Raw genomic sequence first — 23627 nt, 5'->3', positions numbered from 1 at the left:
GTCTAGGGGAGGGTCTGGGTGGGCTTCCCTCCACGGTGGCGGCTCCGGCTCTGGTCGCGGTCCCCACGTCACCACAGTACCTAACCACCTCCTAGGCTTCCTCCAAACGACCCCCCTCCACATTAACCCCATTGTATTAAGGGGCAGTTCCGGACTAAGGGACAGCTCCGGACTAAGGTCCAGTACCAGGGTAAGGGGCAGTACCAGGATCAGGGGCAGTACCAGGATCAGGGGCAGTACCAGGGTAAGGGGCAGCACCAGGGTAAGCGGCAGCACCAGGGTAAGGGGCAGCTCCAGGGTAAGGGGCAGCTCCGGACTGATGAATGGCAGCTCCGGACTGAGGGACTGCAGCTCCGGACTGAGGGACTGCAGCTCCGGACTGAGGAACGGCCCATGGCTGGCTGACAGATCTGGCTGCTCATGGCTGGCTAACGGATCTGGCTGCTCATGGCTGGCTAACTGATCTGGCTGCTCATGGCTGGCTGACGGATCTGGCTGCTCATGGCTGGCTGACGGATCTGGCTGCTCATGGCTGGCTGACGGATCTGGCTGCTCATGGCTGGCTGACGGATCTGGCTGCTCATGGCTAGCTGACGGATCTGGCTGCTCATGGCTAGCTGACGGATCTGGCTGCTCATGGCTAGCTGACGGATCTGGCTGCTCATGGCTAGCTGACGGATCTGGCTGCTCATGGCTAGCTGACGGATCTGGCTGCTCATGGCTAGCTGACGGATCTGGCTGCTCATGGCTAGCTGACGGATCTGGCTGCTCATGGCTAGCTGACGGATCTGGCTGCTCATAGCTAGCTGACGGATCTGGCTGCTCATGGCTGGCTGACGGATCTGGCTGCTTATGGCTGGCTGACTGATCTGGCTGCTCCTGTCTGGTTGGCGGCTCTGGCAGATCCTGTCTGGTTGGCGGCTCCGGCAGATCCTGTCTGGTTGGCGGCTCTGGCAGATCCTCTCTGACGGACGGCTCTAGCGGCTCCTGTCTGGCTGGCGGCTCTAGCGGCTCCTGTCTGGCGGACGGCTCAGTGGGCTCATGGCAGACGGGCGGCTTTGCAGGCTCATGGCAGACGGGCGGCTTTGCAGGCTCATTGCAGACGGATGGCTCAGATGGCGCTGGGGAGACGGATGGCTCAGATGGCGCTGGGGAGACGGATGGCTCAGATGGCGCTTGGCAGACGGGCAGTTCAGTCATTGCTGTGCAGACGGCAGACTCCTGCCGGCTGAGGCGCACTGTAGGCCTGGTGCGTGGTGCCGGGACTGGTGGCACCGGGCTGGGGACACGCATCTCAGGGCTAGTGCGGGGAGCAGCAACAGGACGCACAGGACTCTGGGGACACACAGGAGGCTTGGTGCGTGGTTTAGACACTGGTGGTAAAGGGCTGGAGACACGCACCATATAGCTAGTGCGTGGAGGAGGCACTGGTGGTACTGGGTTGGGGCGGGGAGGTGGCGCCGGAAATACCGGACCGTGCAGGCGTACTGGCTCCCTTGAACGCCGAGCCTGCCCAACCTTACCTGGTTCTATGCTCCCCGTCGCCTGACCAGTGCGGGGAGGTGGAATAACCCGCACCGGCCTATGTAGGCGAACCGGGGACACCATGCGTAAGGCTGGTGCCATGTACGCCGGCCCGAGGAGACGCACTGGTGACCAGATGCGTTGGGCCGGCTTCATGACATACGGCTCAACGCTCAGTCTAGCCCGGCCGATACGTGGAGCTGAAATGTACCGAACCGGGCTATGCACGCGTACAGGAGACACCGTGCGCTCTACTGCGTAACACGGTGTCTGCCCGTACTCTCGCTCTCCACGGTAAGTACAGGGAGTAGGCGCAGGTTTCCTACCTGACTTCGCCACACTCCCTTTAAGGCCCCCCCCAAGAAATTTTTGGGTTGTACTCACGGGTTTCCAGCCTTGTCTCCGTGCTGCCTCCTCATATCGCCTCCTCTCGGCTTTAGCTGCCTCCAGCTCTTCACAAGGAAGGCGATATTCTCCCGGTTGAACCCACGGCCCCTTACCATCCAGTATCTCCTCCCATGTCCATGAATCCTGTGTAGGTAGGTCCTGTTGCCGCTTTCCATGCCGCTTGGTCCTATGGTGGGTAATTCTGTCACGATCGTGTGGCGGATTGATGGACCAAAACGCAGCTTTTGGAAAGTAAGCCATCTTCTTTTATTTTTTTAAAGATGACGAAAAATAAACACGACACGAAACACTTTAACAAAACGAACAAAAACAACAAACGACCGTGAAGCTACTAACGTCGTGCACACACAGGCTACAAACGTTTAACATAGACAATTACCCACCACCAATGAGAGCCTATGGCTACCCTAAATAAGGCTCCCAATCAGAGACAACCGAAATCAGCTGTCTCTAATTGGGAACTCATTCAGGTAACCATAGACTCTCCTAGATAACTAACCAACATAGACAACGCTAGACATCTACACTCAACACAAAACCATATACTACACCCCATAACCCCTTTACCATATAAACACCCAACACCCACAAAACATAAACATTCCCCATGTCACACCCTGACCTAACTAAAATAATAAAGAAAACAAAGAATACTAAGGCCAGGGCGTGACACCTGCAGCAACAGGAAATGTGAATTATTATGTGGATTATAATTAATGGACATTTTTGTAGGGGTTGATACATTTTTCATTCGGATAAATCAAGTTTGACATTTTAAAGTAGAAGTTACATAATTGATAAGCCTTTTTAAATCTAGAATATACTACAATTTGTATTTCCTGATGTGCAGGAAAGGGATCTGCAACTTCAGAGTGATCAAATTAAGAGAGCACACCTGTACAGTATATACAGTACTGTACTGTACCTGTAATACATTGCTATTGTGACAATGATATGTAGACAGATATTCGTCCCTAGCTCTAACTTCACATCCCACCCCGGCTCAAAGCTAGCCCTAACACCAACTCTAGCTTCATGTCCACACCCTGGGCTCAATGCTAATCCTAGCCATAATCCTAACCCTAACACCAACCCTAGCTTCATGTCCACACCCCGGCTCAAACCTAACCCTAGTTATAATCCTAACCCTAACTCCAACCCTAGCTTCCACACCCCTCAGAGTAATTACCCAGTTATAACAATAGTGTAATGCAAAGTCTGATCAATTCCTCTGTATACCTTCAGCCCCAGTTACAGCACAGTTTAGACCACAGCATAATTACAGGCCTCTTCTAGAGTGTCTGAGGCTGCTGGCAGGCAGTGGTGGAAAAAGTTCCCAATTGTCATACTTGAGTAAAAGTATAGATACCTTAATAGAAAGTTACTCAAATAAAAGTGAAAGTCAGCCAGTAAAATACTACTTGAGTAAAAGTATAACAGTATATGGTTTTAAATATACTTAAGTATCAAAAGTAAATGTAATTGCTAAAATATACTTAAGTATCAAAAGTATAAATCATTTAAAATTCCTCATATTTAGCAAAGCAGACGGCACCATTTTCTTGTTTTTAAGATGTATGGATAGACAGGGGCACATTCCAACACTAAATCAAGACATTATATACAAAATATGCATTTGTGTTTAGTGAGTCCACCAGGCCAAAGGCAGTAGGGATGACCACGTGTTCTCTTGATAAGTTTGTGAATTTGACAATTTTCCTGTCCTGTTAAGCCTACCAAATGTAAAGAGTACTTTTGGTTGTCAGGGAAAATGTATGGAGTAAAAAGTATATTTTCTTTAGGAATGTAGTGAAGTAAAAGTAAAAGTTGTCAGAAATATAAATAGTAAAGTACAGATGCCAAAAAACAACTTAAGTAGTACTTTAAAGTATTTTTACTAAAGTACTTTACACCACTGCTGGCAGGTCACTGTGGCACACAGCAGCTGCAGCCACCCTCAGACTGCAGTAAGACATGGATCATTGTCCATTGATGTGTTTTGGCTCTGGCCACCTATTTTGTCTCCCCCCTCCTATTGCACAGTAAATAGAGATTTTCGCTAAGTCTGTACTGTATGTCTCAGGATTGATTAGAAGTTATCGTAAATCTCCTGTTTAGTGGATGCAGGTGAGCAACAGATCATGCTGTCCAGGAATTAGATGTGTTATCTGTCAATAGCAATAAAATGTTCTCCATATTACAGATCTGTTTGTTTCCCTCTGCACAGTATGTCAATCAGTTCATACACACAAGCAAACACACACAGACACACAGACACACAGACACGCAGACATGCAGACACACAGATATGCAGACACACAGACACGCAGACAAGCAGACACGTAGACACGTAGGCAAGCAGACAAGCTGACACGTAGACACGCAGACAAGCAGACACGCAGACACGTAGACACGCAGACAAGCATACGTGCAGACGCGTAGACACGCAGACAAGCAGACACGCAGACACGCAAACAAGTTATCACGTAGACACGCAGACAAGCAGACACGCAGAGACGCAGACACGCAAACAAGTAAACATGTAAACACAAATACACGTAGACACGTAGACAAGCAGACATGCAGACACGCAGAGACGCAGACACACAAACAAGTAAACACGTAGACACAAAGACACGTAGACATGTAAACACGTAGACACGCAAACAAGTAAACACGTAGACACAAAGACATGTAGACACGTAGACAAGCAGACACGCAGAGACACAGACAAGTAAACACGTAGACACAAAGACACGTAGACAAGCAGACACGCAAACAAGTAAACACGTAGACACGCAGACACGCAGAGACGCAGAGACGCAGACACGCAAACAAGTAAACACGTAGACACGCAGACACGCAGAGACGCAGAGACGCAGACACGCAAACAAGTAAACACGTAGACACAAAGACACGTAGACAAGCAGACACGCAGACACGCAAACAAGTAAACACTTAGACACGCAGACAAGCAGACACGCAAACAAGTAAACACGTAGACACGCAGACACGCAGACACGCAGAGACGCAGAGACGCAGAGACGCAGACACACAGATATGCAGACACACAGACACGCAGACAAGCAGACACGTAGACACGTAGGCAAGCAGACAAGCTGACACGTAGACACGCAGACAAGCAGACACGCAGACACGTAGACACGCAGACAAGCATACGTGCAGACGCGTAGACACGCAGACAAGCAGACACGCAGACACGCAAACAAGTTATCACGTAGACACGCAGACAAGCAGACACGCAGAGACGCAGACACGCAAACAAGTAAACATGTAGACACAAATACACGTAGACACGTAGACAAGCAGACACGCAGACACGCAGAAACGCAGACACGCAAACAAGTAAACACGTAGACACAAAGACACGTAGACATGTAAACACGTAGACACGCAAACAAGTAAACACGTAGACACAAAGACACGTAGACACGTAGACAAGCAGACACGCAGAGACACAGACAAGTAAACACGTAGACACAAAGACACGTAGACAAGCAGACACGCAAACAAGTAAACACGTAGACACGCAGACACGCAGACACGCAGAGACGCAGAGACGCAGACACGCAAACAAGTAAACACGTAGACACAAAGACACGTAGACAAGCAGACACGCAAACAAGTAAACACTTAGACACGCAGACAAGCAGACACGCAAACAAGTAAACACGTAGACACGCAGACACGCAGACACACAGAGACGCAGAGACGCAGACACGCAAACAAGTAAACACGTAGACACGCAGACACGCAGAGACGCAGAGACGCAGACACGCAAACAAGTAAACACGTAGACACAAAGACACGTAGACAAGCAGACACGCAGACACGCAAACAAGTAAACACTTAGACACGCAGACAAGCAGACACGCAGTGATGCAGACACGCAAACAAGTAAACACGTAGACACAAAGACACGCAGACAAGCAGACACGCAGAGACGCAGACACGCAAACAAGTAAACACGTAGACACAAAAACACGTAGACATGTAAACACGTAGACATGCAGACACATAGACACACAGGCACAAAGCAGTGTCTGATGATGTTCCACCTCCTCCTTCGTGTCTTCATAATGGCCTCAGATGGGATGGCTGCCATGGCGTGGATTAAATGTCAGGGGAGGAATGCACAATGACAGGGTTCTGTTCTGTGTGTGGATCAGATCCTGTGTGTGTGTGTGTGTGTGTGTGTGTGTGTGTGTGTGTGTGTGTGTGTGTGTGTGTGTGTGTGTGTGTGTGTGTGTGTGTGTGTGTGTGTGTGTGTGTGTGTGTGTGTGTGTGTATGTGTGCGTGCGTGCGTGCGTGTCAATCCCTGGCCCTGCAGCTGTAGATCAACCACACCGGTGGTATCATATTGTAGAGTTGGCTGGCATTTGGCCTTCTCTCTGATAAATGATCCACTGTACTGTGGGTCAAATACGGTACACAACTTGCTGAGACTTGAGAATGTGTTAAATATAACCTTTTGAAAAGAATAATGGATAATATTATTCCATTATAAAGGAACGCTACAGTAGAATGTAATGTTATCTTTTCTCAGTCACTACTCACTTCGGGCGCCAGTACTTGACCGTGTAGAAAGTTAACAGTAGAGACGGAGTAGTGACTTAGTTACACTACTGTATAATTATTCAACAATTATGGTGTTGTAACGGAAACTAATAACAGAAAAGCCTTTTTAAAAATGAGGGGGAAAAGCTGGTCAGACTAGCAGATCTAGATGTCCCAGTGTCATGGCCAGGTAGTGTCTTACACTTATGGGACTGTTTATTCTGTGTGTCTGGGATATGACCAGCGGGATACGACCAGCGGGATAAGACCAGCGGGATAAGACCAGCGGGATAAGAACAGCGGGATACGACCAGCGGGATAAGACCAGTGGGATACGCCCAGAGCTGTGTTCAAACATGATCAGAAATCTTTAAATACTTTGAACGTTTGCTATAGCGTGCCCACAATGCCAGATGGGCTGTGTTTCACATTTTGGGATTATTCTATTGGTTGATTAAGCCAGGGAAACTTAATCAAGCAGAGATAAAGTACTTAAAATTATTCATTATTTTAAATAGTATTTAAACCCAGGTTTAGATCCCACCAGTGATCAGGTCAGTGAGGGTGCCATCAAGGATTTGATTTGGTTTGGGTTGTTCTACATGTCCACCGCTGTTCCCCTGCTGCTGTGAGCAGCTTCTCCTGATGAGGGGGGTGGGACGGTGGGAGGGCCGATCTACGTCGGGCTCTGACAGGCTGAGTACTCCCTTTGTCTGACGTGTCACAGAGAGAGTCTCAGCAGCACAGGAGGCGTGAGTGGTGGGCAGCTTCGCCATGGTAGCGGCAGCAACTATGTCGTCGCCCTGGTGACAGTGTACTTTGGCGGGGGGGGGGGGGGGATATACATGAGAGGCTGAACAGAAAAGGAAAGTGTGTTTGTCTGTGTGTGTTGAGTGGGTTGTGATCGTTCTTCCTTTGGGGCCTGAAAAAAGTGCACGTTCTCATAAAATGGGAAGTCCATATAGGAACTATAAATCATGTTATAAAGTTTGAATAGTGTATGACTGACGCTATGCTACCACTTGTCTGCTGACGCTATGCTACCACTTGTCTGCTGACGCTATGCTTGTCATTTGTCACACACACGGAATGCACAGGAGACTCCCCAATGACCTGTTGTTGCATGTTCAGAATAGTCCCTGATAGTTTTCCAAGAAAACTGAACTTTGTCATGTATCTTCTACCTGGCCTTACTGACATCAAGTCCCACTGAGTGTCCCTTTCCAGACAGCAGACCCATAGGCTGGAAAGGGACATAAACAGTAGGACCACCAAAGTGACACACAGTACTTCTCCAAATGCCACATGCCTCTAAATAAATCCTATTTGATAAATGAAATGTGTTCAATCAAAATGTTTTTACTACTTTATGATTGGTAAATAAAACTGAACCTACTCAATATTTTTTTTACTGATTATTAGTAATTTGAGGTAGTGTGAACGGGAGTAGTGAGTAGTGTGACACGAATAGTTTGAACAGCATTCAATATATGTGTTGGACCATTAACTGTTGTTTGTTCCCAAACATAAACATCTCAATTGTTTTCTTCATCTTTTCTAATCTGACTGAAGATTGAGATGTAGCTAGTGGATGGACCCGGGGGACAGACAGAGGGACAGGGGGGTATTAGGGGTCTGGATTGGAGGACGTTGGGTGGGGGTATCATCTTACATCTCCCCCAGGGAAAGCCACATGACCCTGCAGAACAGGAAAGGGAGAAAAAAAGAAATTGGGCTACGGTCTGAGCACTCAATAAGAACCACATGTAGCAGGGAGGAAGAGGAGGAGGAGAGAGGGAGAGAGGAGGAGGGTGAGGGGGGCAGTGACTAAAGTCTGTCTCTGTGAGAGGAAAGAGAGTGCTGCTCTGAGCTTTCCTCACATTTTCAACAGGCTACGTGGGGGCCAGCATCTAAGAGACGAGGGAGCCCTGGGAGTGTGTGTCTGTGTGGCTAGGTCAGAAAGTCTATGTGCCTTCTCGTCTGAGGGACAAAAGAGGAGTACAGAGATCTGTCCTATAGAAACCTCATCACTGGCCGTTGGGCTCAGGACTGGAAGAGACAGAGAGGTTCTGTCATTCTGTTGGAGGAAGAGGAGCTACACTTGTGATATTTTGATTCTGATAAAGAGGGTCAGAAGAGGAGAAAGGAGACATGTCACATGCTGTCCTGAGAAGAAACTCCAGCAAGCAAGGTTTGCAGAACCTCTTGAAGTGAGTAAAAACATGAAAACAGTTTTTGGAGTATAGATAGTTTGAATAGAGAAATCTAGTTAAGTATGCTGTTTTTCAGGTATGCTCGAGAAAAAAGGTGCTCAACTCTAGTAAATTGAGTCACAGCACTATGTTGGTAGCCTGCTAGAGTACATTGCACAAGGCAGCACTCAAGTTAATGGTTATTGTGACTGTGAGACACAAGTACTGTGACAACACAACACACATGAAAAAGGGGGCAATTTGGGCCAAAATACTGTATCTAATCTATGAATGGTCATCAATCCCAGCTCAGTTGGTGGTTGACGTGTGGACATGAGTCGGAGCCTGTCCTCATTTAACTCAGAAAAACCTTTCTTGGCTCCGGAAAACTGCTGCTTCAATTTCTCTAAAACCCATGTTTCATCAAGAACTACAACCGCTCAGAGTATGTTCTGATCTGTTATATCTAATGCAGAATATTATCCCGACAGTGGTTCCTCAACTAAACGTTTTTAAGTTATGCCGTGGTCCATTGAGGTCCATTGCGGTATAGTGCCGCACCATAGCACGGCATATCGTACACTATACCTTGGTATGACGCAACTTTTAATTGAGGAACCACTTTGTTAAACCATGCTAAACCATGTATCCATATATCCCCAGTTCTGGCTAGTCAGCATCTCTTAAGTGAACATGTTTGTCAGATTGAGCACCAGAGAGATGGATCAGTGTACTGTAGATGTCGGTCAGAGGTAGATCCCACAGCAGCTTCCACAAATCTTCTCAGAGTAGGAGTTCTGATCTAGGATCAGCACAGTTTTGCCTTCTAAATAATAATGACTAAGAGGGGGGACCTGATCCTAAATCAGCACTCCTACTCTGAGTCGCTTCATGTATACAGACCCTGGGCTTTCTCCTGTTGCTATGATTACAGGAGAGGTAATTCAATGTCCACTGCCCTGGGTCTTATCACTGTTGACAACACAACCTGGACAGGGACTGGGACTGAAGTTAATCAAATACCACTACTGACTGTTTCCTTGCTGAGATTCAATGGCCACATGGGCAGTCTGTGGTTGTATTTGATGAACGTTTATAGAAAAGTATGGATTTCGGCAAACAAAGAAAGGCAAGCAACTTCAGAGGACAAACATAGGTACAAGGCGGGCTTTTCCTAATATATTTCTTTTAAAGTATTGACCTTGGGCGAATCGATGTAGTCAGAGCTAGATTTCACAAAGCCTAGTCTCGTCTCCACGCCGTTGGTGAAGTTCATCAGAAACTTCCTTCACCATGGAGTGGAGTTTAGTCAGCTAGGACTGAAGCAGTGCCTCTGTGCCCACAGACAGACCTTTACATCAGATCTCCTTGGTTGTTTGTTTTTCCTCTCGAAGACTCTGGGGGACAGGGAGGGAGGGAGAAGGAGAGAGAGAGAGAGAGAGAGAGAGAGAGAGAAGGACAGAGATAGGGAATAAGAGAGAGAGAGAGAGAAAGAGAGAGAGAGAGGGAGAGAGAGAGAGAGAAAGAGAGAGAGGGAGAGAGAGAGAGAGAGAGAGAGAGAGAGAAGGACAGAGATAGGGAATAAGAGAGAGAGAGAGAGAAAGAGAGAGAGAGAGAGAGATAGGGAGAGAGAGAGAGAGAGAGAGAGAGAGAGAGAGAGAGAGAGAGAGAGAGAGAGAGAGAGAGAGAGAGAGAGGGAGAGAGAGAGAGAGAGAAAGAGAGAGAGAGAGAGAGATTATGAGATTGGTGCCCCAGGCTTTCACTTCTGACTAAAATTGAGGCAAATTGGGGCTGTGAACTGTGTCAAAGGTGTCAGGGGTGACATGGGCCACTCCCTTGTGAAAAGGGGCCGCTTACGGGTGGCGGCGGCATGTTAAGTATTTCCCTTTATTTTAAATTTCCTTTCCCCCAGTGTTACTCTGAGGGAGAGAGCCAGTAGTGAAAGTAAAGTGTAGGTGGTCTGTAAACCGATAGCCTCCATTCAGTGCAGGTCCAGGAATCACTCAACATTCAGATTCAGAGTGTTTAATAGTCACATGTTCAGGGTTGCAGGTGTGATTGCAGGGCACAGTGAAAATCTTAGGCTTCCAGCTTCAACTCAGGACTAGTGAAATAAAATAATGAAAATGGTAATAAAACAATAGAAATATCACTATAACATGAAGGGGGGGGGGAATTACACAATTAAAATACGAGAGACATGAAATAGCATAGATTCCATCTATCGAGACCCATTTCAGTCTAATTACCAAACAGCTGATCAGTCGATCCAGAGCCTTCCCTGATTGATCAAACACAGAACACTGTTTGGGAAAGGGACCTTAAGACACTTCAACTGTCATGATTAACAAAAGAATAAGTGAAAGAGAGTAAATGGATGCAGCATTCGGTCTCCACTGGGAATTCAACCTTTTGTTTTGATTGTGTATTCAGAGTGTTCCAGTTTTGTCAATGGGAGAAGAAAGACAGGCTTGAGGATTTCCGGTGGAGCAGAGCAGGTGTGGTTTATGAAACAGATGAGAGTTGAGACTTAGGCACTTAGGCTGCTCAGAGGCTGTAGAAAGTTAGGTGGGTAGAAGGCACTTTATCCAATGTTTTTAGGGAACAGTCATAAATACTATACAGCCAGGCCTGGGGGGGGGGTGCATCAGAACTGTTTGCCCACGAGACACTTGGGCTAATCCTCAGCACAGATGTTCCCACTGGGAAAGTGGAGAGAGATGGATGACATCAGCTTCAGACAGACACTCCTCCATCCCAACCTTAGTGTCTGATAATGCCAAACCTCTCACACACTTGTCTACATGTTCTGTTGCCTAAGATTTTTTATCAAGTGAGTCCCATCCCATCATTATAAAGTATATGACAATGCCAAACCCTTGGAAGTGTATATTATTTGTTTACTGTAACAAAAATATGGTTTACAGTTTGTTCATGATCCTTCATCCTCTTGATTAAATGTTATGTTGCCTCATATTTACTATTAAGTGAGTCAGAAATACTGATGTTAGAAGCCAAACAAACTCACATTTTAGTCTTATTATTGGTGAAAAGCACCCTTACACTAAGCAGTGAAACTGTCCCAAACTTCAGCTTCTACCAAGAGGAGGTATTTACAGTAAAACCACATTAAAACCTCCAAGAGCGCTGTGTCGATACCAATAAAAACAAACAGAACAAAAATGGAAACAATCTCAGAAAAAGCCGGGGCCTCTAAACATGTTTTATCTGATGTTGTGCCATTCATTTGAATGGGTCAAGGAAAGAATGTGAGGTGGATCTGTTTTGAATGAAGTCAGAGAGAGACATATATAGAGACAGAGAGAGACAGAGATAAACATGGTGAGAGAAAGAGAGTGAGAGAAAGATGGAGAGAGAAAGAGAGGGCGAGAGAGTGAGAGAGAGAACGAGACAGAGATAGCTTTTCTCTTTTCTGTCTTCCTCATCTCTGATCCTCCATCACTCAGAGGTTTGTGATGATGTCATTCACAAGGCATCCAGGGAAGCGTCAAGCAGAGCCAGCCTGCATTAATGCACACACACTCATACTACAGACCCACCCCACCTTGGACTGTTCACCTTTCTGCTATAGCCTGCGTCTATATTGTCTATATGTAGACTATGTGTAAATGTATATTTTGTCTGTTGCAGGCAGCACCATTTCGCAAAGATAAATTCTGGGTATATTAACATTTCCTTGACAAATAAAGGCAATTCTGATTCTGATCAATACAGGCACATTAATACTACAGACCCACCCACCTCAGCCTGTGACCTCGGTGGACTAGGTGTTCTCTCTGTTTTACGATAGGGGGGAGAGATAAGAGACAGAGGAATGTGGTGGGATTTGCCAGTTGAGTGAAGGGGCAATGAACTCTGACTATGTCCCAAATGGCACCCTGTTCCCTATATAGTGAACTATGTTTGACCAGGGTTCTCCGTTGCCCTTGCCCGGGTGTGCCTTACCAAAGGTTGTCGGCTTTTGGAGGGCAGCTGGGGAAAGCAAACACGCAGGTGTTTCCCTCTCCAGAGATCCCTCTCTTTAGAGCAGGAAGGGAAAGAGGTGATAGACAGACTGACTTTCTGACGGTTATCTCTCCTGCCTTGGTCAGTTAACATCCTATAGGATAAGACAGACTCAGTGGTGGATGTGTTTTATCTCTATCGGTCTCACCATGGACTTAAAACCATCAAATCCCACACAGTGAGATAAGATGAAGTGCAAATGGATTCACCAGACCTGCTCATTGAACAGCTGTATCAGTTGAGACCAATGCCGCGTTAAGAAGCTTTATGTTGGTGTTTTGCTTTATTTTGGCAGTTACCTGTGTGTAATGAGCTTTGACTAAAGCCCGTAGGTAAACAAACCAAAAGGGCCCTGGGGTTCCCAGACTGTAGTAAATGAGCTGAGCTCCATTTGCGCAATGCACGTGGGGCCAGTCGAGAGCCATAACATGGCGATTAGTGATTACTGTCTACTCTACTGGCTTACAGGGGGAGTCCAGGCAGGCCTGTGTCCATGGTAACCAGAGGAGGCTAGTGGGATGAGCTATAAGAGGACAGGCTCATTGTAATGGCTGGAATGGAATGAATGGAAGAGTCAAACATGTGGTTTTCCTGTTTGATGTGTTTGATACCATTCCATTTATTCAATTCCAGCCAATACAATGAGCCCGTCCTCCTATATCTCCTCTCACCAGCCTCCTCTGATGGCAATGCAATCGGATTGCCTGGCAGTCACCTCCATGGTCATAGTTCATCCTCCCCAGGTGGCCGTGTGTAAACGTCTGCCATAAACACGTTGCATTTCATTGAAAATGACCAGCCATTTTGGAATGACTGGAAAGTGTCATGATGATGTGGCATTCATAGTAGACTTTCATTCGTTTGAGTAGAGACACATAAGGCTACAGCTGACTTGGTTTTAATCTGTAGTTCAAGTTAGGTCATGGCAGTGTGAATTGGCAAAAGCTCCTCTCAGTTAGTGACTTGTTCACCCGATTCTTGGAAAAGTAATCTCCTCAGTATCGTCAACAACATAGTATTTTGTCTGGCTGATGTAATGGCATCCACATAGCAACTGTTCTAACTTGTTTCATGACAACCATGACATCATCCTGGACATTTTTCACAGCACCCTCTCTTCAGTGTCTGTCTGTTTGGCTTTTAATAGAGGAAGGAAACCATGTTATTATATAATCATTCAGCGAGTAGCGAAGAGCTAAACAAGTTTTCTAAACCTTTCTAACTTTAAGATAATAATGTCTGTGGTTTCCTGTGAAATACTTACTTTCTTACCTAATGCATCTCTAGTCAAGTATTACGTACAACGGTCAAGCAAAGGGTGTGTGTGTGTGTGTGTGTGTGTGTGTGTGTGTGTGTGTGTGTGTGTGTGTATGTATACATGTAAATACTACACAACAGAAGGAATATATGGCTCAGTCATAATTTTGGCTCAAATTTTCACAGTGTGGCAGGAAACCTGGTGTGTTACAGTGAGATGTTAGAGGTCACCTCTCTTCTTGTACTCCATTGATCTTTGTGATCTCCGGGTGGCCAGTCAATCATCTTTCACAGCCAGGTGTCAAACCTAACAAGGGAGTCATAGATGGGGAATTAACTCCCAGACGGGTTCACATTTTGTTCCATAATCATTCAGTGCATTTGAAGGCTTTATTGCTGGGGTAGATCATGTCATTAACTTCCAGAGCAAAATTCACTCAGGCTGCCTGCAACCCGCACTTTGCTAACCAAATACAGTACATTATCATGAAACATAGTTATTGCTTGTGATCCCCTGACTGCTGTTTAGACCGTCAAACTTCTCCAAATATCTGAACCTCCAGTCTGAAACCCAGGAGTGGCCTTTTTCTGTTAAGTTTGTTGGTGGCCTATGCTCTAGGAGGAATAGAATCCCTAAGTAAGTAAGATTTGTCATGGTTCCTCAGATCCTCAAGAAGTTCTACAGCTGCACCATCGAGAGCATCTTGACTGGCTGCATCACCGCCTGGTATGGCAACTGCACCGCCCTTAACTACTGAGGGTGGTGGGGATGGCCCAGTACTGAGCCTTCAGAAAGTATTCACACCCTTTGACTTTTTCCACATTTTATTGTGTTACATCCTGAATTTCAAATGGATTAAATTGAGATTTTGTGTCACTGGCGTACACACAATACCTCCATAATGTCAAAGTGGAATTATGTTTTTAGAAATGTTTACAAATGAATTAAAAATGAAAGCTGAAATGTCTTGAGTCAATAAGTATACAACCCTTTTGTAATGGCAAGCCTAAATAAATCAATACAATTATCTGTAAGGTCCCTCAGTCCAGCAGTGCATTTCAAACTCAGATTCAATCACAAAGACCAGGGAGGTTTTCCAATGCCTCGCAAAGAAGGGCACCTATTGGTAGATGGGTAAAAAAAAAAAAACTGATATTGGATATCCCTTTGAGCATGGCAACGTGATTAATTACACTTTGGATGGTGTATAAATACACCAAGTCACTACAAAGTTACAGGCCCCCTTACTAACTCAGTTGCCGGAGACGAAGGAACTCAGGGATTTCATCATGGTGACTTTAAAACAGTTACATAGTTTAATGGCTGTGATAGGAGAAAACGGAGGATGGATCAACAATATTGTAGTTACTCCACAATACTAACCTAATTGAAAAGAAGTCACACCCTGGCCTTAGTTATCTTTGTTTTCATTATTATTTTAGGTAGGTCAGGGTGTGACATGGGGAAGTTTGTGTTTTTGTATTGTCTAGGGTGTTGTATGGTTTAGGGGGTTAAGTAGAGTAGATGGGTTAGTGTTTAGTATAGATGTCTAGGAAAGTCTATGGTTGCCTGAATTGGTTCTCAATCAAAGACAGCTGGTTATTGTTGTCACGATCGTGACGATCACGATCGTCATAATAAGTGGGTGAGAGAGAGGACCAAGGCGCAGCGGGAAATGAAGACATCTTTTATCGGAGATGAAGACAAAACGAACACTATACATAAACAGAAACAAAACAACAAACGACCGTGAAGCTACAAACGTTAGTGCACACACAAGCTACAAACGTTCAACATAGACAATTACCCACAAAACAGCTAAAGCCCATGGCTGCCTTAAATATGGCTCCCAATCAGAGACAACAATAACCAGCTGTCTCTGATTGAGAACCAATTCAGGCAACCATAGACATCTATACTAAACACTAACCCATCTACTCTACTTAACCCCCTAAACCATACAACACCCTAGTGTAACGGTTCTCCTTTTCCTCTTTATCCGAAGAGGAGGAGCATGGATTGAACCAAGACGCAGCGTTTGAATAAGACATGATTTTTAATTAAACAAAACACGAATGAACGCTTGAAATTACAAAACAAATAAACGATGTAGACAGACCTGAACGACGAACTCACATGAAACACGAAGAACGCATGAACACGAAAACTGCCTACATAAAACGAAGGAACAAACAAAACTGAAACAGTCCCATGTGGCGCAACGACATACACAGACACAGGAGACAACTACCCACAACAAACAATGTGAAACAACCTACCTTAATATGACTCTCAATTAGAGGAAACGCCAAACACCTGCCTCTAATTGAGAGCCATACCAGGCAACCCTTAAACAAACATAGAAACAGAAAACATAGACTGCCCACCCAAACTCACGTCCTGACCAACTAACACATACAACACTAACAGAAAACAGGTCAGGAACGTGACATAACCCCCCCCTCAAGGTGCGTACTCCGAACGCACCACCAAAAGTCTAGGGGAGGGTCTGGGTGGGCGTCTGACCACGGTGGTGGCTCAGGCTCTGGGCGAGGTCCCCACCCCACCATAGTCAATCCCAGCTTACGCCCCCTTAAAATGACCACCCTCCTATTACACCTACTTAACTTAATAGGTAACTTCAAAATAAGGGGCAGCACCAGGATAAGGTAGCTCAATACAGAGAGATAGCTCAAGACAGAGAGGTAGGTCAAGATAGAGAGGTAGCTCAGGATAGAGGGGCAACTCCGGACTGAAGGGCAGCTCCAGAGAGACAGCTCTGGACTGAGGGGCAGTTCTGGATACATGGCAGCTCTGGACGCTCATGACTAGCTGACGGCTCTGGACGCTCATGGCTGGCTGACGGCTCTGGACGCTCATGGCTGGCTGACGGCTCTGGACGCTCATGGCTGGCTGGCGGCTCTGGCAGATCCTGTCTGGTTGGCGGCTCTGGCAGATCCTGTCTGGTTGGCGGCTCTGGCAGATCCTGTCTGGCTGGCGGCTCTGGCAGATCCTGACTGACAAATGGCTCTAGCGGCTCCTGACTGACTAACGGCTCTAATGGCTCGGGACAGACGGGCGGCTCTAATGGCTCGGGACAGACGGATGGCTCAGACGGCGCTGGGGAGACGGATGGCTCAGACGGCACTGGACAGACGGATGGCTCAGATGGCACTGGGGAGACGGATGGCTCAGATGGCACTGGGGAGACGGATGGCTCTGGCCGGATGAGACGCACTGTAGATCTGGTGCGTGGTGCCGGAACTGGAGGCACCGGGCTAAGGACAAGCACCTTCAGGCTAGTGCGGGGAACAACAACAAGGCACACTGGACTCTCAATGCGCACTATAGGCCTGGTGCGTGGTACCGGAACTGGAGGCACCGGGCTAAGGACACGCACCTTCATGCTAGTGCGGGGAGCAGGGACAGGACACACTGGACTCTCAAAGCGTACTATTTGCCTGGTGCGTGGTACCGGCATTGGTGGCACCGGGCTGAGGGCACGCACATCAGGACGAGTACGGGGAGAAGGAACAGTGTGTACAGGGCTCTGGAGACGCACAGGTGGCTTAGTGCGTGGTGCCGGAACTGGAGGCACTGGGCTGGAGACACGCACCATAGGAAGAGTGCGTGGAGGAGGAACAGGGCTCTGAAAACGCACTGGAAGCCTGGTGCGTGGTGTAGGCACTGGTGGTACTGGGCTGGGGCGGGGAGGTAGCACCGGAAATACCGGACCGTGCAAGCTTACTGGCTCCCTTGAGCATTGAGCCTGCCCAACCTTACCTGGTTGAATGCTCCCCGTCACCCGACCAGTGCGGGGAGGTGGAATAACCCGCACCGGGCTATGTAGGCGAACTGAGCCGGCATCATGGCACCTGGCTCAATGCCCAATCTAGCCCTACCAGTGCGGGGAGGTGGAATAACCCGCACCAGGCTATGCACAGGTACAGGAGACACCGTGCGCTCTACTGCGTAACACGGCGTCTGCCCGTACTCCCGCTCTCCACGGTTAGCCTGGGAAGTGGGCGCAGGTCTCCTACCTGCCCTTGGCCCACTACCTCTTAGTCCCCCCAATACATTTTTGGGGTTTCTTCACGGGCTTCCGTGCTAGCTGCTAGCTGCATACCTTCATAAATCCGGTCTCTCTCTCCCGTTGCCTCCACTCTCCTAATCGCCTCCAGCTGTTCCCATGGAAGGCGATCTCGTCCAGCTCGGATCTCCTCCCATGTGTAGCAACCTTTTCCATTTAACACGTCCTCCCATGTCCACTGCTCGAACTCATGCTGCTTGGTTCTGGATCGGTGGGTGGTTCTGTAACGGTTCTCCTTTTCCTCTTCATCCGAAGAGGAGGAGCATGGATTGAACCAAGACGCAGCGTTTGAATAAGACATGATTTTTAATTAAACAAAACACGAACGAACACTTGAAATTACAAAACAAATAAACGATGTAGACAGACCTGAACGACAAACTCACATGAAACACGAAGAACGCATGAACACGAAAACTGCCTACATAAAACGAATGAACGAACAAACAAACAAACAAAACCGAAACAGTCCCATGTGGCGCAACGACATACACAGACACAGGAGACAACCACCCACAACAAACAATGTGAAACAACCTACCTTAATATGACTCTCAATTAGAGGAAACGCCAAACACCTGCCTCTAATTGAGAGCCATACCAGGCAACCCTTAAACAAACATAGAAACAGAAAACATAGACTGCCCACCCAAACTCACGTCCTGACCAACTAACACATACAACACTAACAGAAAACAGGTCAGGAACGTGACACCTAGACAATACAAAAACACGCAAACTTCCCCATGTCACACCCTGACCTACCTAAAATAATAATGAAAACAAAGATAACTAAGACCAGGGTGTGACAAGAAGGAAGCTTGTACAGGATATATATTCCAAAATAATAAAGCCCTAAAGCAGGGGTGTCAAACTCATTCCACGGAGGGCCTAGTGTCTGCAGGTTTTTGGTTTTTCCTTTCAATAAAGCCCTAGACAACCAGGTGTGGGGAGTTCCTAACTAATTAGTGATGTTAATTCATCAATCAAGTACAAGGGAGGAGCGAAAACCCGCAGACACTCGGCCCTCGGTGGAATGAGTTTGACACCTGTGCCCTAAAGTAAACCTGCAAAAAAAGAAATGTACTTTATGTCCTGATACAAAGCATTATGTTTGTGGTAAATCCAAAACAACACACAACTGAGTACCCCTCTTCATATTTTCAAACATGGTGGTGGCTGCATCATGCTATGGTTATGCTTGTCATAAGTGTTTTTCGGTGGATAAAAATAAAACACAGGTAAAATCCTAGAGGAAAACCTGGTTCAGTCTGCTTTCCACCAGACACCGGGAGACAAATGAATCTTTCAGTAGGACAATAACCTAAAACACAAAGCCAAATATACACTGGAGTGGAGTTGTTTACCAAGATGACATTGAATGTTCCTGGCTGACCTAGTTACAGTTGTGACTTAAATCAGCTTTAAAATATATGTCAAGACTTGAAAATGGCTGTCTAGCAATGATCAACAACGAATTTGATAGAGATTGAAGAATTTTTGCAAATATTGTACAATTCAGGTGTGCAAAGCTCTCAGAAACTTTCCCAGAAAAACTCACAGCTGTAATCACTGCCAAATGTGCCTGTAATATATTGCTTACTTATCTAATGAATATATATGAAGTTTATTTTTTATGATTTTTATACAAATGTTAGAATGTTTCTTCCACTTTGACATTACATAGTATTTTGTGTAGATCATTGACAAAAAATTGCAATCAATTTTAATCCCACTTTGTAAAAACAATATTTTTTTTTGGGGGGGGGGTATGAATACTTCTTGAAGCCACTGTACATATCTACCTCAAATGCCTCGTACCCCTGAACATTGATATGGTATTGGTACTCCTTGTATATAGCTTCATTCTTGTGTGGTATATTTCCTCATGTGTTTTTCATTTTCTTATTTAACTGTGCATTGTTGGGAAAGAGCGTGTAAGTAAGCATTTCACTGTATTCGGTGCATGTGATAAATAAAATGTGGTTTGATAAGTAAATAAGTCGGTCAGAAAGGTGAAGCCTCTGGCAGTTCCCACTCCAAGAACTCTGCTAATCACACTCCCCTGTGACACACAACACCGACCCATCTGGTCTGGAGAGGCAGTTGTCTGTTTGTTTTCAGTTTTGTGTGGAGACAACAGTGGCATGCTCAGGCTTGCTCTAGTGTGAATTTACAAAGGAGCAAAACAGCCCCAAATAAATCCACTTAGCAGTCTAACTGTCAGAATCTGGCTCTTTGGCCCTGCGGCTTTTGAACATTATTTAGAGGAAGTCGAGATTAGATGTCGTTACAATTGTCAGGAAAGGCAATATAAGCCCCAATGTAAACCAGATTCTTTGGCGTGTCTTTCCTCACTGCTATTCCCCCCCACCTCCCACGGTTGCAGATCCAGAAGATAAACGGGGTGAGAAATGGGTCTCTTAGATTAAGTTTAAACAAGGACAGATTTGGACAGTGAGTGAAAGAGGATGACAAAGAAAGAAAGGCCATCTATAATCCAGTCACCAACAGATTAATGACATCATCATCTGAGTCAGACGTTTGACTGGTGCCATGAATGAGATAATCCCATAATGTAAATGAAAGGAAAAAGAATGATAGGGTAAGAAGTTATTAAGTCTGTCTGCCACGTCCTCTAATACCATACCAACTGGGATGGTGTGCCTGCGTTCTTGCCTCCACAACGGTTGTGTTGTGTCAACATTTTTGAGGAGACAAAGTAAAAAATTATCCTTTGTGTCTCAATTGACATATCAAATGTGTTATACATCAGTTTTTCAACCCGTCCGTGAAGTCGCCTTTCTGAAACCATGACAATACTTCCTGGTTCATCCATCACTCAGTGGTGTTGGGCACTTGGTTATCAGCTCATTTCCCCCTGGCAACCAGTTCTGATTGTGAAGGAAACCAACATTGAAAATAGTGGAACGTATCTGGGTAACCTAGATCCAGCTGTGCTCTGACCCTTTCACCCCCCTCCTCTCCCGTTCACAACACCCCATATAAAGATCAATGTAAGTGGGATGGTCTGTAAAACCCTGTGATTAGCGGTGGGGGTGTGGGGGGTGATTTTACGGACCATCCCACCTACATGGACCTTTATATGGGGTGTTGTGAAAGGGAGAGTCACTGAAGCAGATGGCCTCAGGTGGTGGTAACACACACGGCCCGGGGCCTGGGACACATTAGGGCCTTATTAGTGACCTGAGACTGCCTTAATTGACCCAGAAGCCAAATGGATATGAGTGTTGTCATTTGACACCCTGACACACAGATGGAACCTATTGACCAGGCAGTTCTCCTGCATTCACCCTTATAGGCTCATACCATGGCCCTCACTAGTTACACAGCAGAGACGTACAGCAGACAAGTCTGTACGTGCTGTAAACTATCTGCTCATTACATTGAAAAATAGATGTCTTGAACTTCCTACATTTACTCTGAGGCTAGTACCATGGCCCTTTCGCTACAAAATAGAGAAACAGTACAGCCGACAAGTCCATAAGTGCTGTGGAATCTACTCTTCATAAATACAGAAAACTAGATGTCATGCACTTTCAGGAAACATTTAAATGTCTACATTAGTGAGGATGCACTTTAAACCCTTTTTGAATCCCAAGGGGAGTTTGGTTTGGTGTGCCGCGGAGAAAGTGGTTTACACTGTTGTGATAAATGTGTTGCTGCAGTAAAATGCAAACATGAGTAGAACCACATGCGTGTGTATGTTTACTAGTGAGATAAACACAGGGGGATGCCGTAGACTTCCCGATGTTCTGTTGGGATGTCATCGCTCATCCGTGACGAGCTGAATGCTAGGAGGTCTGAGGCAGATGTTCTCCTGGCATTCTCTCCCAGAACTCTCCCTTCTCCAGGAATTAACAGGCCATTGTTTAGAAACATCTTCTTGGGAGAGCCCAGGACGATGACTCATGGGATCCAACCATGTCAGGCACAAAAAACTCAAAGACACATGGGGGTGAAAACCATTTCTCATTAAGGTTCTAAAGCTATAGTCTGGGATTTTGAAAGCTGTTCAATGGTCATTACAATTCTTAGTATATTTCTTCCTTAGCCTCATCTCTCAAGTGGAGGCGACCCATTTTGTTATTTTACAAATCAAAGACTGTAGCTTTAAACAATATATCTTCACCCTGTCTCTCTCCCCACAGAATAACCGCCCAGAGGAGCGTCGAGGATGCAGAGGAGGTGGAGCGAGAGCGTCGGCGGAGGGCCCGGGAGTCCTTCCGCAGTATGGGCAGCAGCAGTACCTTGGGCCCTGGAGGCCCCTCACTGGACAATGGGGCCTTGGCGGAGGACGGCCTGTAAGTACCCAAGTACTATACTATTACTCATCAAGCATGATAATGGAGTTATTGAGCCTTGTAGATCAGGCATGACTCATTTCCTATCATCCCTGTCCCACAACCAAACATTACTCACTGACCCACCAGGGTTGGGCTCAATTCGAATTGAAGACAGTCAATTCAGGAAACACTCTAAAATTATAATTCAATTATCCAAAAAATTGCATTTATTTTCAATGTCTTCTCAATAAACTGAAAAGTAGAAACTATTTATTTCAAACGTATTTACATTTCTGAATGTTAAATTCAAATCACTTCCTAAATTGACTGCCTTCAATTTGAATGGAGCCCAACCTTGTGACCCACTCATTCATGTCACATCTCCCACATCCAAACTACAGTTTCTCTATTATGTTTTGTCTTGCGCTGAAGCAGCTGATATAATGATTTATATGAAGAGCTGCTTGTCAGATTTCCTGGCTGTGGAGACAGGTAGCGTAGTGGTTAAGAGTGTTGGGCCAGTAATTGAAAGGCCAGTGGTTCAATTCCTGAGCTGACTAGGTGAAGAATCTGTCAATGTGCCCCTTGAGCATGGCTCTTAACCCTAAATGCTTATGTAAGTTGCTCTGGATAAGAGTATCTGCTAAAATGCAATAATACCATGGGAGTTCTACTGAAATAGTTACTTCCCCTTGTTTGCTATACATTCAGTTGTTTATGGGTTGGCTCCACTATCCTGAGGATGTGTGGTTACAAAAAACAAATATTTCCTTAAGGAAAAGCCACTAATCTCCACATGCCTCCTTTTCTCTCTCCTGCTCTCTCTATTTCTCTCCCGCATGGTCATCTCTCTCGCTCTCTCCCTCTCTCTTTCTCTTCCTCACATGTTCATTCTCTCACTCTATTCTCTCTCTCTCTCTCTCCCTCTCTCTTTCTCTCCCTCACATGTTCATTCTCTCACTCTATTCTCGCTCTCTCCCTCTCTCTTTCTCTCCCTCACATGTTCATTCTCTCACTCTATTCTCTCGCTCTCTCCCTCTCTCTTTCTCTCCCTCACATGTTCATTCTCTCACTCTATTCTCTCTCTCTCACTCTCTCTTTCTCTCCCTCACATGTTCATTCTCTCACTCTATTCTCGCTCTCTCCCTCACATGTTCATTCTCTCACTCTATTCTCTCGCTCTCTCCCTCTCTCTTTCTCTCCCTCACATGTTCATTCTCTCACTCTATTCTCTCGCTCTCTCC

General features: G+C 46.1%; 1 protein-coding gene across 1 annotated transcript in view; it reads left to right on the top strand.

Annotated features, from left to right (window-relative positions):
* The first annotated feature begins 8357 nt into the window (after positions 1–8357).
* The window catches only part of LOC129855060 (non-muscle caldesmon-like), a 46614-nt gene continuing 31344 nt past the window's right edge, over positions 8358–23627 (top strand). The window contains exons 1-2 of the mRNA XM_055922343.1: positions 8358–8720; positions 22249–22401. Of these exons, the coding sequence (XP_055778318.1) occupies positions 8662–8720; positions 22249–22401 (212 nt within the window). The 5' untranslated portion in view covers positions 8358–8661. The remainder of the gene's footprint in view (positions 8721–22248; positions 22402–23627) is intronic.

The sequence above is a fragment of the Salvelinus fontinalis genome, chromosome 5 (assembly GCF_029448725.1).
Source record: "Salvelinus fontinalis isolate EN_2023a chromosome 5, ASM2944872v1, whole genome shotgun sequence".
In the NCBI taxonomy this organism is placed as follows: Eukaryota; Metazoa; Chordata; class Actinopteri; order Salmoniformes; family Salmonidae; genus Salvelinus; species Salvelinus fontinalis.
Note: the sequence above shows the minus strand (reverse complement) of the source record. Positions and strands in the feature narration are given on the sequence as shown.